Raw genomic sequence first — 17,349 nt, forward strand, 5'->3', positions numbered from 1 at the left:
TTCTGCTGAATTTGTGTCTACAACTTCTCTCCTTATCAAGATGTCATTAACCTCTGCCATAAAGACCTCCTGCTACAATACAAGGGCTATTTAGGGGCATCCGTTGTCACTAACCATGTTAATCCAAGTCTCCTGGGGTTTTTGCCTCTAACAGCATCTATGCAACATTCCTCAGGGGCTTTCTGGGTGTCACTGTCACTAGATGTCTATATAGTTAAACCCCCCATCTTAAACAACCCCTCTCCCCACCATCCCCCTACCTGAGAGATTCCTGGCTCCTAAGAGAGCTTTGTAATCATTGTTATTATAAAGCACTTAGTGATGCTCACTCATCGCATCTCTCACCAGCCAAACACCCAGAACCCTGTTATTTCATATGCAGTTGCCTTCATTTGCAGAAGCTCTTCATTGTATTACTCCCTTTCAGCAATGAAAGGAAAAAAGGGGTGGAGGTGGAGAGTGTTAAAAAAAAAAGTTTACTGCCTTTTATGCCATTACCTCACTACTTTGTGATAGACATCTAAAAGCTGTCCGCAAGACCTCTCCTGTTGTTAGGTGGCATCCAGACACGTTTCAATACAGGGATAGTGGAGGCATGAAGCCCAGTTCAGTTTTGTTCCAGTGCTGCTGCATCACTCAGAGTGCTACAGCAACAGGGATGAAACTATCAGCTTTCACAGGTCACCTCCCCTCTCCTTCTCCCTGTCCAGCTGGGACAAACATGACTCTCTCCACAGGAAAAAAGCACATACATACCACCTTTCCTTTGAAAAGGACACAAGCCTATTGAAGTGGAGGTGAGTGAACCACAATGGAAATACTCAGAAGGTACTACAGGATTTACACTACATGCTCAAGATGTTGGTCCATCAGGCTCAATTTCCCCAGCCAGCTTTTCACACCAGAACTGATGTACCTCCTGTCCTGGAGGACCACAGGGAAGGAGGACGCTGTGCTGGAGCATCTTTAAGAATGAGGATGCTGTGCCAAGCATCTTGGGAGTTCCTCTTGCTGCAAGAAAACACAACTGTGCAACATCTGTCTTTCCTTTCAAAAGTGAAGGGTCACCAGGAAACTCTACTAGAGCCTGAGCACAGATGCCTCGAGCTAATAAGCCAGCGGTGCACTCACAACTTTGCTGTGCAATGACCATAGTTACTGTCCACATGCCCTCACCATTGCAATATCACAATTAAAGCACAGATAGTGCAACAGCCCATCAAACATCATTTTTAAGGGACGGGTCAACATTGAACTGTCAAATCCTCCTAGTATGTCTGACAATTTTTTTCAGTTTTTTCAGGAGAGGAGAATGAAGCTGCATAGGTGAAGACAGTCTCAAATCCAGACAGACTTTTGGGAGCAGATTCAGAACTAGAACTCAAAACTCCTGATGCTAAATTTGATGTTTGCCCTTGGAAGACAGCACTCAAACACCAAAGCACTCATACACCTACAGATACCTTGAAGCAGGTCTCCTCCCAGCCCTCACACACAAGATGCTCATATGTAACTGAAATCTAGCATTACAAGATAATTCTCTTTTCAGATTTTCTATATGAGTATTAACATTAAAACCAAAACCATCTGACATCCAAAACCCCTATGAATATAATGCCTTGGACTCTTTTCTGCAAGAGAGAAAAATCCCAGTCTCTAATGTGGTCCTCTCAATGGGACCTGTGACACCACCAGCCCCTTTCTATTTAGAATAATGACTTCTTCCACACGCCAAGAGATTTGAAATTACCTGTGAAATATATTTCCCTAGGCACAGGCTCAAGAAGCATGTAAATTACCCAGCTTAATGGCCTCTAGAAATTCTCTCTGAGACACCCAGAGGGAGTAGGAAATGTTCAGATGAATCTCAGGTACCATCCGAGGGGATAAATGTCCAAGGGATGGTCAGGAGCTACTGCCCTACAGTTCTCCAAGTAGCCTATCCCACCAGTGAGCGCTTGCCACAAGGGAGCAATGAGCACAAGAGATCCAATTCTAAATGAGTGCATCATCAGCACAAAAACGCAATTTTAAAGAGAGCATTTCTTGGGAAAGGTGCCTGACTGTAATTTACATGGCATAAGCAGCCAACGTAGGGCTTATGCAGCAGAGGGCACCCATTTAATTTGCAAAAGCCCAGTGCTGAGCATGCTGAGCACTCAGCAGCAAGTCCTGTCACCCTCTGCCTAACTTTACAGAGAACAGCACTGCCCAGGCTTTGATGTCCAGGCATTTGCCAGAGAATAGTGTCCTTCAGAGGAGCTTTTCATCTACAAGAACAGTTCCCACTCCCCCAACACCAAAGGGACAGATACTGTCCCTGGGGTCCAAATCCTCCTGGCCACATCTCTGTTCTTGCAGTTGAATTTGATGTCTTGTTACTACACAGCAGAAGAAATATTCATCCCGAAACAAAGAGCCTGGATTCATTTGGAGGAACAGAGGAGGAGAAATTACATGATCTGGGTTGCATTTCCTGCTCCATTGCTGACATATTGGAGTCTCTGAAGCCTTAGTTTCATGAGCAAAATGATCAGTAGGGAAGTGCAAGTGCTATTACAAAGTGCATGTATAAAACCATTATAAGGAGTGGAAGATGGAGAACAGGACAAGATGCTCATACAGCAATGGGGAGGGATGGGGATGGGAGACAATCCAAAGGGCACCATGAAAGAATTACTTGTCTCCCCAGGGAACAAGCCTGAGGCACACAAGCTTTGCTCCTGATGCTAGCCAAGATTGACAGGTGGGTCACTTTTTAACATGTAGTGGATAGAAAGTAGGCCAGAAGATCAGCTGGGGATAAGAGAACACCTGGAAGATAGGCCTGGCAACGGAAAAGTGGGCCAAATTCCTCACTGTAAACCCCCTCAAAGCAAAGGTGTAAGACAAGGTCTTTGCTGAGACTCTTCCAAAGTGAGAACCTGACCTCATTCTCAGCCACCAGCATCTTGCTAACCCACATACTGCCAGAAGCTGTGGTATCACAGCAAGATTAACACAGGAGCAATTTTAACAAACAACAATTTCCAAGCTAATTTCCTCAGTCACAAGCATGTCACCAAGGGTTGAAGTCTCTGTCTGGACTCCTCTCAGCTATCTATGCTCAGGATTAACTATACGTCACTGCCAGTAATGCAAGCACTCTGCTATTCAGAAACTATTAGAAGATAAATATTAAACCTGAACGTCATAGCAGTTGAAAAAAAAATGAGAAGGAATGACATTGTAATAAATATTGTAGCCAAGCCAAATAGGGAAGCAAGGTTAGCTTCAAGAAGAAAATTAGACCAAAAAAAATACTATATACTTAGAATAGTTCTTGCTTTGCACGGGGGATCTAGACTTTGTGCAGTGTGTGTCATAAACGTCAGAACATTTCAACAAACTGCAGCTCCCCCAGTACAGCAGGTTAGCCACTGTGGTGCGGGACGAAACAGCGTTCTCACCACAAATTCCACCCAGCTCCTGAAGCAGCAGGCTTTGCACATGAATCCTTCACCCAACAAGGGACATACATTGTTTAGTAAAGAAACCGCAGGTACACGCATTACTTGTAGCCCCAACATGGGCCTCAGGTAATGCAACAGCTGGAGCATCTCACCCGCAGCCCTTAGCAGGTCCCTTCTCAGCTCACCACCACCACACTGCAATCACTCTGGTATTCCTTCATAAGGACAGGTACCATTTACTAAACCTTTCATTTCTGCAGCTGCTTTGTTTTCTCTAGAAAAAACTTCACATACAAAACCCCTCGTGCTATCTTGTGGGATCTAATAAGAACTGAAATGGCCCAAACACAGCAATAAGCAGATTTAACTAAGAATGGTGGTTGAATACTACACAAGCTACCATGAAAACACCACATCTTTTTTTCTGGCAAATGGCAAACCTAGTCTTCCACCAGCCAGCTGTGACTCTGGAGAACAGGACGAGCTCTGGCAGCCACTTCCCAGGGTGGCCATGCACTCAGTTGCCTAAGAATCACCAAATAAGTGACGTTTATTAAGTGGCCCTTTTAAAATAAAAAGGCAGCTTTCCGCGCACACAATCACATTCATAAACGGCACAAACCAGCAATGCTTTCAGCAAAAGACTCCACTACTTGGAGTGGTATCAAGAGAAGAACGGCAGGAAAAGACTCCCACACCGCAGCATTGCCAGCGGCGATGCTTCCCGCAGAGCCCCAGACTGGGGCTGCAGCCTCACCTCTGGCTGGGTGACACCATGCCTCAGTGACACCGTGCTGGCACCAGTCAGGCTGCCAGGACAGGGCTCAAGAGGGGGAAATGGTCCGAGCCAGCTCAGCAGCCACAGAGGTGAAATGAGACCTCGTGCCAAGATGCAGCTGTAGGAGCCCTTTGGTACCCAGCTGCTCCATCCTCACGTCTGGGAGCACGGGGAGGCCGGGGGAAGCTGGGTGTACAAGGTTCACCTGTGGAAGGAGCTGCTTCTCAGGAAGGAGAGCCCCAGCCCCCAGCAGGAGGTGGGAGTGAGACAGAGCTGGTTAGATTTTTCTCTAAAGTAAAGACTAGAACAAAACAAACAAATACAGAGAGGAGCAAGTGACACAGAAGGGTTCAATTGAGCCTTAAGATGATGGGTAAAAAGGCGGTATTGATGTCAGAAATGCCAACACAACATTTTTGTTGCTGGGTCAAACAGGCAGGCAGGTGCTAAATGGGGTTATTTAGAAACTGGGACCAAAGCATGAGCAGATAGCAGATGTGTTAGATGCATTTCTTTTCTCCATCTCACAATAAAAATCACATCAGAAGCAACCACAACCACCACAATATTTCAAAGTTAAAAGACAAAGGCCTGAAAATTGTCCCCAGCATAATCCCACAGCATCATTACATTTTGGGTGAATTTGGCCCAGTATCTTGAAAAAATTTTTTAGTATTTCTCAGCTTTTAAACCGAGCGTAGCTGTAGCAGAGTACAGCAGGCAAGACTGACAACAGCAAATTCTTCTGCATGGTAACAAACCCAACAGCAGGAAGAATGGCTCAACGACAAGCAGCCTCATAGCACAGAGCCAAGGAGGGGAGGAGAACATCCCCACCTGTGCACAGAGAGGGGCAGAGAGGGCCCCTTTGGGGCTGATGCTCGTTTGGCCTGTGCTCTTGGAAGTGCTGCCATTCTGTGGGAGGCAAAATAATGTCATCAGTGTGGTCACTGATAGACAATTAAGATCTCCCAGCAAACAAAACCAGAATAAATAAAAACCAAGAGCTGCATGAAGAGAAAAATATTGATTTTTTTTTTTTTTCATACTCATGTAATCTACCCTCCTTCCCAGAGCAGGCAGAGGAGGACTAGAAAGCAGAGTGCCCATGAAGCTGCAACGCATGCCTGGCGCTCTGTCCTGAAACTCTTTTCAGCTTGTGGCTCTTGAATAATTAAATGCTGTTTCTTCCACCCCTTTTTCCCCGCTGGTATGCATGACATGCTGCTGCAGAAGGTTTACTTTCACCTGGGCAACGGGCATCCCTCCCCCTGCAGAGGTCCTGGAAGCACATGAGCCCACACAACACTTTTTTTTCCCTGCTGATCCCAAGAATGTGACACTACAGTGAACATTTAAGTAGAGACCTCTGATTTATAAGACTACCTCAGACATGAGGAAATGGTACTTTGGCTCCTCCTGGGTCTGCTGCGTTAGTTATGGAGCAATAAAAAGACATTCAACCACTCACAGCCCAGCATCTGACTCAATCTTTAACACCTGATAAAGCTGAACGTTAGGTGCTTCGCTTGGCTTAAGTCTGTCTCTATTTTGGTGTACATGTTACTGCTGCAAAAAACCTGACTGTGAAACCCACCATACATTAGAAATGCAGACAAGGCACTGCATTCATGACCCTCACTGTGTCACGCTGTAGAGAGTTCATTTGCAACAATAAAGAGATATTATGACATAAAAATCTATCAGAGATGAGAATTCAAATACAATGATATCTCTGATTCAACAGAAATTAGATCAGTGAGAGCTTTACACATTTTTGAAGCATGAGTAGCTTATGCAAGGTAGGCTCTGAAGAATGTTTAGAAATATGCCCCTTGTTTTGTTTTCTTATTTGGAGGATGAATCTGAACTCAGACTTTGAATAGTGAATTCTTCTGGACTGAAGAATATTAAGTGCCCACTGGAGAAGAAACAGACTGACAGCAAACAGACTGGCAGCTGGCGATGAGTTTCAGGACCCAGCTCTGCTATGAGTCAAAACGCATTGGTGTTTATAAGGAGAATCATATCCTCATTTATCACTTCAATGGAGGAGGACACAATAGAGATGGATACAACACTTTCTCAATTCTTTCCACCAATTTAACAGTTTAAGGGGTAACTTTGTTTGTGCTGGGAAGGCCAATAGGCTTGGCAGCCTGAAAGCGTGGGGGAGGCTCTATTTATCAACAAATCAGGTACGCAGTGGCAGCTACACCAGGAACCTGTCCCATGCCTCCTGCATCACTGATTTGTAGCTCTGAGATGATGTTGCAGCAGGGATGAAGGCAAGCCGGCACACTGTGCCATGCTTTGGGCTCCTATGGCCCTGGCTCTCTCTGTTGGATAACACTGATTTAATGCTCCTGCGGGCCACACATCTTCCAGGTTATCCTGAGCAAACCCCTCTGGTCCGCAGCCACATGCTCTGCTCACAGAGTGCCAGCAGACTCCGGAGTCCAAGGAAGCAACCAAGCCCCAAGCAAAGTTTGGCTTACAGAAGAACAAGCTTTTTTCAAGCAGCTTGAGTGACAAGCTCAGACACAGCAACCCCCTGCTCTCCTCTCGCAGGGCAGCACACCCACGAGCCTTCCAACCAATTCTGGCTTAATCCTTGGTTTGGTGGAACTCAAATAAGAAAACTTCAACAAAATGAGTACACACTTTAAAGAAACCACCCCTGCAAACAACAGTCTTACAGACAGGAAGCTGCCAGCATTTTGGTAATGAGATTTTCACCCTTCCCCACCCCTGTGTCTGTGCTCCCCATCCTTTCCCCCCACCATTCCCTGAAGCATAAGTTGCTTTCTAATGCTACACAGATTTTTGCTCCAACGCACAGCATGATCTAACTAATTTGCACCTCATTGCTCTGCACACCTCATCATTTGCACGTGAAGACAGCAGTCTCTCTCCATCCCTCCACTCGCTGCCTGTTTCTTCCTTTCCTCCTCCATCCCCCACCTCCTGTACCTTCTCAGCAAAACTCCACTACAGAAGCTGCAGTGAAGAGGCTCACATTACCAGGACTTCATTGCTTTTACAAAATCTACTAGCGTGCTGTGGAGCCTCATATATAATTCAAGAGAGACAACCTTGTCAGGTAAATGAACGTGCCTTTTGTAATCTATCATCCAGGTTTTCTATCACAGTGATACACCTACGCACAGTTGGCACAACCCATATTGATTCATGAACTCCCCAAGTGTCAGTGTGGGACAGGGTAGCAAAACAGTTTTGGCACCAAAGAAATCCAAAGTCTGCCCAGGGCTCCAGTTCATTCACAGGATATACCCACCATGCAAAAGTAGCTCCAGCCTGGTCCATGGGAAAGCAGCTCCATTCCCACCCTTCATGGACAATGAAAGAAGATTCACAGTTGAGTAGGAGAAGATTTACTCTTATTAAAGATCTCCTTTTCACTGCAAGGACTTCAGGGACTTTTGACACAAATCAGAGCTAGAAATCATGTTGTATCCTGTACTTCTTGGGTTTAATTCCATGCACTTCAGTGGTGTTACTGCACAAAGGCACTTGGCTCATTAGAGAGATACAAACTCAACTTCTGTTTTGGCAACTGCACCCAAAGCTTTGTCATCAGAGCTATTGCACTAAGTGGTTTATATCCCTATTTAGCACCCAGTCTGATTGCTATCAGCAATTACCTTCTCTGGAGTTCTCAGCCTCAACTAGAAGGGGAAAACACCTGATCCTGGCTCTCCTGAACGGCAGCTCAGGCAGTGCTGGGGGAGATGTGCTGTGCCACAGCTCCCGCACCGTCCCCACCAGGCTGGGAAGCAGCTTCTAAGGAGGCGGCACAGCAGCCTAATCACAGGCAAGAATAACAACCTTACACAGAGTTAATGAATAGATACAGAAACCACAGACCGTGCAACCTTTGTCTGGCCTGACTGCCATTCAGATCCTTGTGTCTCTTGCCCTGCAGCCCCTTCACAAGCTGATCTGGCTAAAGATCCCAATCACTCACCATCCGTCAATGCGAGAAACACTTTGCTTTACAGCTGGGAAATTAATCCTTTTCGCTGGGTAAATACCTTTTATTTCTTGTGATATTTATGACCAAAAGATAACAGCTGAGACAGAATTGGAAAGGTCGTAGGACAACCGTAGAAGTTATGAAGAAGACCCATGTGCGTTCTCTGAAAGATCAGACAATTCAGCCTAAAGAAAACCTTGCCAACAGCTTGTTGATACAAACCAACTCTCCAGTAACAACAGTTTGTACAACTCCAATCCCCATGCAACCCAACAATAATAAACTTGAGAATGAAGGCTAGATTACAGGAACAGCTCTAAAACAAAGTACTACCAACACCCCAGAGATGAAAACATAATTTTGCTAACAAAACATATTTTGCTTTCAAGAGGCTCCTGGAAAAGTAAATATCGAAACATTCAGATACTGTCCTTTCTTGCTGAATATTTCACTCAAGTATTTTGCTTGGTAATGACTTTTTCTTTTATATCATCCCACTTGAGTACTTCATTGACTGAAAAAAGCATTGTCTAAATTGTACAGTTTGTGCACATGTACAATGTTACAGCATGCAGATGCCCCAGCACTTGAGCCCTCAAGAGCCTTTCTGATAGCTTTTAAAGTCAAACACCAGGAAGCTCGTTCAAGGATAAACTTTCAGGTTTCCATTTAGAGGCTATGTAACCACCTTCAGCTTTTAAGGGGCTGTTGCACGCATGCACACAACACAAACAAAGCTTCTTTACAACGAAGCATCTCAACCTTGCTTGTCAAACACCAAACACGAGCCCATTTCTACCTTAAGGTCTATGTGCAGGAACACTATTGATTTCAGTGGGAACCTACATGCCCTCCCAAGAGAACTTAAATTAACAATTTTTCAATGTATACAGTTGAAACGTTCAAACTCCTGAAGCCACAATCTTGAATGGGATCACTGCAGGCAGAGTATAGGGTTGAGGTGTCACAAGGACAAGCAAGCAAGCAGTATTGCCCTGCTCTGCCATGCCTGCCCCTTTCCCATGCAATACCTGAGCAGGAAGCATGCAGTGACAGTAACACAAATAGAGAAAAATTTTCTAAATGCCAAAGAAATATTGCAAATGGCTTTAAAAAAAAAAAAATCTGGTCCTCTCCCTGAGGTTGTTCTTTACCTCTGGACAGTTCAGGGTGCCTCTGCGCACCCCAAAATGTATTCTGCCACTGATGCAGGGACACTGGGTGTCTATGTCTCCACAGAGTACCAGTTCTCATGGTGGCTGCTCAGCCCTCACAGGGATGGAGCGATGTTATCTGCCAGTCACTCACCAGGGTAGATTGCCCTCCCAGGGAGCTGACTCTGCTTAGCCAAGTGTAGCAGGGACATCTCCCCACTTCTTCTCTGCTCCTTTCCAGACAAGTTCCCTTCCCAAGCATCAAAACCATAATTAGAAGAGATTTTCTGACTGCACAGCGGGTCAGCAGTAGAACAAGACAAGGAACTTCCTCTACATGGCATCCCACAAACCCCAAAACATCCAGTCCTAATAAAGCTATTTATCTCAAGCCCTGCTAACCCTGATGTGCCATCACTACCAGCATCATTAACCTCATTTGGGGTAAAATGACACAAGTACAAATCAAAACCTGCTAAAAGGAAGAAATTAATTTGGTAGAGGCAGCCTCAAGACCACCTTCCAGTGGCGATGGGCACCTGTTGTTCTCAGCAGGAACCTTCACAGCTCAGTGTCCCACAGGAACACTGGTAACACCTCCAGCTTGCTGCCCAAAACGCCTGTCTGCACCTGACAAGTGCTAAATGTCACGCCAGAGAGGCAGGACAGGACCCTGGTCCCCAGGCTGGTGCCTTCCCCTGCAGACATCCCTTTCTCCTCTGGCTGGCTGGTCACGGATGCCCTGCAGGGCAGTGTTGAAGCCAAGCCTCACCAGCGGGCACGCAGCAATTCTGCACACACCTGCTTCCTCACAAGAAGCAAATGGCTCGCCACCCTCTAGCAGATGGCAATTTTCTTTCAAGTCTAAGTGACAAAAAGCCTTTCTGCAAAGCCAGGAGGGGGTTTGTTCCACTCCCCGGTGGTGGCACTGGCAGCCACATTCTCCAGCACTCACATGCACAAAATCCCTACTAACAGGAAGCAATGGCAATACAGGTGCAGGACTCCCCTGACAGACAAGGCTTTCAATCATCTAATACCAAATCTCTCAGAAATTCAAGCAGAGGTGGTTCCTGTGCTGCCACAGGAATTCCTCTGTGTACTATTAAAAAAAAAAATTAACTGCAACCAACAGCCTTTCTGTCCACAGCCATTAATCCTGTTGACCACACAGATGGACATTCTTGTACATGACCATTCCTAACAGGAGTCTTGTCAGTCAGTGGACACCACCTAACGCACCCGCTCCAATGGGGTTTTTTTCCAATCTGGGATTTTGCATTTTAAATCTCAATGAGAAATACCCCTTTGGACAACTGGCTGAGTTGAGCCTTCCTTAGCTCAGCGTAAGATGATTAAAACCACACTGTCCGGGAGGAGAGAGATAATGTGGAACACCCACGATTTATCAGGGATGGAACCAAAAATCAAAACACAGAACCACTGATGATAATTAATACAATAATTTAAGTGGGTTTTTTTAAAAATAATTGTTCTTTATTTTCTTCTCTTCCGCCCCTTAGGCAAAATATCCTAATCACTCAGTCTGCTGCCCGTCAGAACAAAACAATTCTGAGGCTGCTTAAAAAAGCAGCCTCATTTTTGAGAGTCCTGTAGTGAGAGATGACTTAAGTGATCTACAGAGAAAAATCTCCAAAGACAAACAAGGTTTCTAATCAATGCTCTGAATCATTCACTGTTGTTAGAAGGGTGCATTATCCAAACTAAGGAAAAACTGGCTCATAACAGGAAGAATTTAGCAGCCCATATCATCAGCTCAACTCAGCTTCTGACTGACAAACCTCTCAAAAAGATTTAAGTTATATCCAGCATCTTTAAAAACAAGAAGGGTGCAGATAGGGGGAAGAGTCAATTAAGGAGTGTTGTTCAAGCCTTGGTGCCAGCTCCCATCGCACTCCTTACTCCCATTAAATATTTCCTTCCCAAGAAACAATCAACCAGCCTGCAGGCAGAAATCATAGGGCGTTTCAGCCCACATGTTACAGCATTAACCCACTGCCCAGCAATTGTGCATCATCATCAAATATCCATTCATAACCCTTCTTTTCTCTGGGTTCACAAAACAGGTCATAAGGGGGATAAAACGAGCAAGAAGATACCGGGTCAGGCTGAGGGATTGCATCCCTTCTGTGTCTCTTCTGCCGATGCAGCCAGGCAGTTTTGCTTCCCACCAGAGGTACACACATTATTAGTGACCTTTTCAGGACCATACCTTCATATTTGCAAGAAATTGTGAATCTTTGCCACTGGGTTCAGTTTTTATATATCTTTATACATCTCTCAGTACAGGATCAGGCCCACTCTGATAAGACCACTGATAAGCGAACACAGAGCTAACTAAATCCTAGTAAAGCCCACCAAATTATCTGGAAGAAAACCGCTTCAGCTAATATATAGTACCAGCTTTTCAGAACAATATAGACAATAATCAGACTAGGGGAGGGGAAGACCAATGCATTATTTACAAATTATACGCCTCTCTTGAGTATGTGTCTCATGGTGCAAGAGCCTTCTCATACAACTTTCTGCAGTTAGAAATAAATCACAGTTCTGACTTGTAAACTTGTACCTAGAAGAGATTTATTCCATAATATGATTCTGCACTCCAAATTTAAGAGGAGAAAGCAACAACTTACAACCCCTGAAAAAGCTGCTGAAATATCAAAAACATCCCACAAACTCTATCTGTGCTTCACCTGGTACATAACCCCCTTTATTTCTACAGGGATTCTCATGGAAATAAAGATTATTCATGGAAGAGCAACACTGGATCAGGCCATAAGGCTGTGGTACTCGGACAAGGACCGGCACGTTCCCTTTCCTCTCCTCCTCCTCCTGTAGGCAGACATTTCTCAAGGTCTGATTCCAAAGAATTTCCTTATTTACGTGACAGCAAGGAAAGAGAACCCATCGGCTCCCAAAAGTCAACGATATTTAGAAACACGGATACAAGACCCAAAAGAATTCGGAAAGAATCTGTTTCAACGGGAGCTATTTCTGATTAAATAAGGAGTGCAAGCAACCATGCCTTTGGTGAAGCCAGATACTAACAGGGTAAGCTACAGCTCTCTCAAATAAACAACGTTGTTTCTTCTGCTGATAAGCCTTCTTTTCAGAAGGCCTGAGTACATGCCTATAAAAATGTACTTTGAGCTCAAAGATGTTAACCTAAAAGGCTTTCAAAAATACTTCCTATGACATATATATAAAGTATTTTTATTCTTAAGCAAATCAAAAATTACAAGAAAATTGTGACATAAAGCAGTGCACATCCACTGGGGCAGCACAAAGTTAAGGGCAACACTGCTATTATTAACTCTATGTCATTGAAATCTTTCCCCACCTTCAGAAACGCAGACTGTAAGGACACAGTGTCAGCCTTTACTTTGAATCGTCTGGATTTTTCAGTTTCGTGTCAACAAAACTCAGCATTTCATAACGGAGATGACAGCCTCTTAAAATACATCTCGGCAAGATTTCACATTGGCTGTGTGGAAGGGGACAGGGCTTCGGGGTTATCACGGTATGCAAGACAGCCGAACGTGTTAGCAAATATTCCCAAACATTAACTTCCAAAATGCTCGCTTTCTTCCAAAAAAAAATCTATTTATATCCTTCCTGCAGCGACTCCCAGTCCCCCACCCCCTCACCCAAACGAGCTGCTTTCCGACTTTTTCTTTCAATAGATTACAGCCCATTTCTGTCGGTCCGGAGGGAACGGAAGAACCACCAGCTCGGATAGCCTGTGGAATTATCCATCTATTATTAGTTTATACTCAAACTCCGGTGGGTACGGCCGGCTGTGGTACCACACTGTGTGCTTGAAACCGGGGTGGGGGGGGGAAAAAAAAAAAAAAAAAAAAAAGTCCTTTTTCGTCTTTCCCCCCTCTCGCCACATGAACGCTCCATCAGCCGCCCTGCACACCGGCACCCGCCGGGGAAGTTTGTGCTTTCCAGCAACTTTGGGTCCGTTCTCGCCCAGCCGCTCCGGCGGCCGGCAGGGAGCGGGCGGAGACCCCCGCGCCCGCCCGCATGCAGCGGCACGGCACAGCACGGCTCGGCCGCGGGCACCGGCAGTACCGGCAGCGCCCGCCGCTGCCGCTCCCCCGCGCGGCGCCGGCAGGCCCCGGGGCGGCCCCGCGATGCGCCACCGCGCCGGGCCGAGCCGCGGGGCCGGGGGGTCCCGGCCGGGGCGGCGGCACTTACGTGTGCTGCTGGGGGAAGCTGTAGCCGTGGGCGGCGGGGGCGGCGAGGAGCAGCAGCAGGGCCAGGTGGCCGCAAAGAGCCGGGGCGACGGGCGCCGCGCTGCCGGTCGGAGCCGCCATCGCCATGTTTCCATTAACGGCGCGGCGGGGAAGGGGCAGAGACGGCCCCGCGGGGCGGCTCCCCCCGCCGCCACTCGTGCGACGAGCGCGGCAGTCCTCGGCAGGGGGGCAGCGCCGCGCCGGCTGCGCGCACCGACCGGCGGCCGCTCGCCCGCTGCCTCTCCGCAGCGGCCGGCACTGAGCGCCCGCGAACCGCTACTTTCCCTCAAATAGGCGGGCAGGCAGCCGGCCCGGCCCGGCCCAGCCTCCTCCCCGCCCGCCCGCCTCCCTCCGGCCCCCCGCGCCGCTCCGGCCCCCGCCGCCCCGCCGCCGTCGCGCATGCGCCCCGCACACCCCCCCCGCCGGTCCCGCCGCCCCCGGCCCCGCGCGGGGAGGTGCGGGCGGGCACCGGGCTGGGCCGCTCCGGCCGCGGTCTCTCGCCCCTCCTTCCCCTGCCCGGGGTCTGTCCCCCGTCCCCCGTCGGCGGGGGGCAAACGCGGGCGCCTCCCCGGGCACTGCCGCGGCGGGTGTCCCCCCGCCCCGACCAACGAGGGAGCCGGTGGGCTCCTTCGCATCTCCCCCGCTGGTGCTGCCCCCCGCGGATCTGTCACTGCCGTTCTGGCAGGGTACCGTGTTCTTCTCCGGGGCCACCTCCCGGAGACACATCAGTGCATGGGAACCTCCAGTTATGTTAAACTATAATAACAGCAGCTATGATTAATTTTTTTTTAAAACGTGCTATGACTTTGGGGAGCATTCATGAGCATGACAAAAGGGCAAGCTAAAAATTCAAAATAAAGGAATTAATAAACAGCCCAAAATCACCAGAGTTTCTGAGCCAGACTTCTAAAGGCCTGGATTTTGCAACGCTGTGTTCTGGCTAGCTGCAGTGGAATTTCATCTTTGCTAAATTCAAACCCATGCTGCTGGGCTTCGGTGAGCCCGACCACTGGGAGTCACAGGGACAGCTGGCAAAGGAGACGCTGGAATGCCATGCACATGCTCTCCAATTCCCTCCCCAGATAGCCTACACCTGGACAATCACGGGCCAGACAATTATAGCCAGCACCACTTTTCCCTCTTTAAGTTCAAAAAAGGTGTGATATTAGCAAGGTTGCCAGGGTCTGGACAGATCTCTTGAGGAAGAGCCTCACACACTGTACCTCAGCACTTTGAAGATGAAAAGCCTCCTCAGTCCTGCCCCTAGAACAGCAGGACAGGAGCCCCTGGCAGTTTGGATTCCAGCACAAAGGTTTAAGAGCCTTCCAGCTTGGGAAGGGGATAAGATTACCATGGGGAGGTTGTTTCTCTGTAGCACTGCATGCCCTGGTTTGCGGGAGGGGTTTTCTTCTGCTGATGGATAGAATTGCCTCCATCCTTTGTTTCTGATGGGAAAAAGAAACATTTTGGAGTGACACAGACCCATACTCAGATTTCTGGTATCCTGGGAGCACCGAAAGTGATGCCCTAACTCATGTGGTTGCATCCAGACCCACCATGAATTTCATGCAGTGAGAAGCACTGATACATAACTGGAATCAATGAAGATTTGATGCACTGACTCCAGCTCGAGCTGGTTCAGAGAGGCAATTCTTTTTTTAATGAGGTAGAGAAATACTATGGCATTCCCAACTCATGTTGGAAGTCAGTACTAAAACCCACACTCAGATCCAGAAAGCTGGACTTGCAAAAGTATCACACTGACCTGATGTGTTCACCACAAAGATGAATATGTGCAATAACTTAATGCTTCAATACAATATTAAGAAACACGTCAGTATTGCCTCTCTAGCTCCTGTACCATGTGCAGACTGTGACTATTCTTTGCACGTCCTTCAGGACACGGTCTGGTTTTGCATCCTGTATTTCAACTGCACCTACCGCCTGTAGCTTAAGCCAGGTTTCCATGGGCTATTACAGTTGAAATCACAGTTACTGACCTGTCATATAGAAATTTACAATTCACAACCTCCAAGTGTGTTTCAGCAGTGGTAAGTGGATAATCTCTAGCTTACACATGGGAAACAAGCGACAATACAATAAACAGCTTGTCCATTGCTGGCAGAATTGGCAGCAGATAGTAAACACTTCATTGTGTAGAATTTGGCTTTCCAAACTCTTGAAAGACCAATTCTGTTGTCTGTTACATCCATACTTTCTTTCCCAGAGGATCTGGGTTAGAATCTGTCTAATAGATAAAATTTAACTCAAGATATAGGCCTACAGGGTCCAGATTTCAGGTTCCTATCCTAACAGGATACCCAGGGTCCATGAGGCAACATTGCAATTGCCAGATATCCTTTATAACACAGGATTTTTCTGCATTATGCAACCTGATCCTCTGTCCTGTAAGAAAAACTCAGGAACACAACTGCGTGTTGCCACAGCTATCAACTGCTTTTCCAAATGCCTGGCACCCAACAGCTGGCTGCTCTACAATTGCAAAAGCATCACACGTGTGCAGCAGCCCCAGTGCTGGAGTGTCCAGCCTGTGGTGCTTGAACTGTGCATGTGTACAGAGCAATGCTCTGTCGCAGGCACAGCAACCCGACACGTTCAGAATGGCACAGGTGATTTATTTCTTTGAGACGCAGCACTCTGAAATCCTTACAATTGTTTTGTTTTAAACCAGGTACCAATATCCTTCAGAGCAAAATTTGACCTTGCAGTCTTACAATAGGAGCCGACCTCTAGGTGTCAAGTAATTACTTTCAAATGTTGCTGTTTGGGTTGGTTAACAGTAAAGCCTTGCCAGATATGTCCCCACTTTTAAAGAACAGTCCTGCACTGCTGAGATGGACATTTTGTTTTAGTTTTGTCACGGTTGTTTTCCTTTGTTATTTCGAATGCTTTTGACTACGTCGTACTTGTTGCTGTGATCTCTACAGTTCATACCCGGTTAGGCTGGTTAGCAGCAAGCCGCTTGGAAACAGTCTTAAATGTAAAAGGGCAAAATCATGGAATTAGCCAAGATTCATGGCAGGAAAAAGTGTTGATTCACACCTGCAGGCTGTTAGAGTGTCTCAGCCACCTCACAACCAAGCCGACCTCTCAGGGCACAAATGTTATATGGATTTGTCAGGGGGCTCCTTTTACTACCACCCTTAAAATGTTCTAAGTTTATTTTCCAAGCTGTGCACAGGAGAGAGAAATGTTTAGGGCCTGCATAAAACTATGTAACACAAAGGCCTTATGCCAACGATTTTCAAAATTAACACTGCCCTAAAAGGGAGGGAAGCAAGTCAGTGGAGTCATCTTCTACCTGATACTCTGTTGAGAATGACGCGAAAGACAGGATGGCTACATGGAGTATCCTTCCCATTTTCTGCAGCACGCACTGCTACACTGTGACCTGTTTGAAACACTGTCTAACCTGCAGCACCAGGCACCACTGAGGCACACAAACCTGAGCTTGAATGTGGAGTTCCAGCCATAGCCTCCAGAGCAGCTTTCAATATTAATATGTCCATGTAGGCTCTCAGAGCAAGTGTATATCAGCCTAAGGTTGTACTGAAAGCTGTGTAATCTATACAGGACCCTGCGAAATTCCTGAAATACTGACAGGGTTGCAGCAAAGCAGGCAGCACCACTGCCATTCTCCCACTCTTTTAGTGGAGAAGCCATGTAGGAGGAGGCTGTCTAA

At 47.0% G+C, this 17,349-nt stretch overlaps 1 protein-coding gene across 1 annotated transcript in view; it reads right to left on the bottom strand.

The window, feature by feature from the left end:
* CACNA2D2 (calcium voltage-gated channel auxiliary subunit alpha2delta 2) overlaps positions 1–13,909 on the bottom strand; it is a 218,343-nt gene extending 204,434 nt beyond the window's left edge. The window contains exon 1 of the mRNA XM_065642425.1: positions 13,609–13,909. Coding sequence (XP_065498497.1) covers positions 13,609–13,733 — 125 coding nt within the window. The 5' untranslated portion in view covers positions 13,734–13,909. The remainder of the gene's footprint in view (positions 1–13,608) is intronic.
* Positions 13,910–17,349: the final 3,440 nt, after the last annotated feature.

This window comes from Caloenas nicobarica, chromosome 11 (genome assembly GCF_036013445.1).
Source record: "Caloenas nicobarica isolate bCalNic1 chromosome 11, bCalNic1.hap1, whole genome shotgun sequence".
NCBI classification, from domain to species: Eukaryota; Metazoa; Chordata; class Aves; order Columbiformes; family Columbidae; genus Caloenas; species Caloenas nicobarica.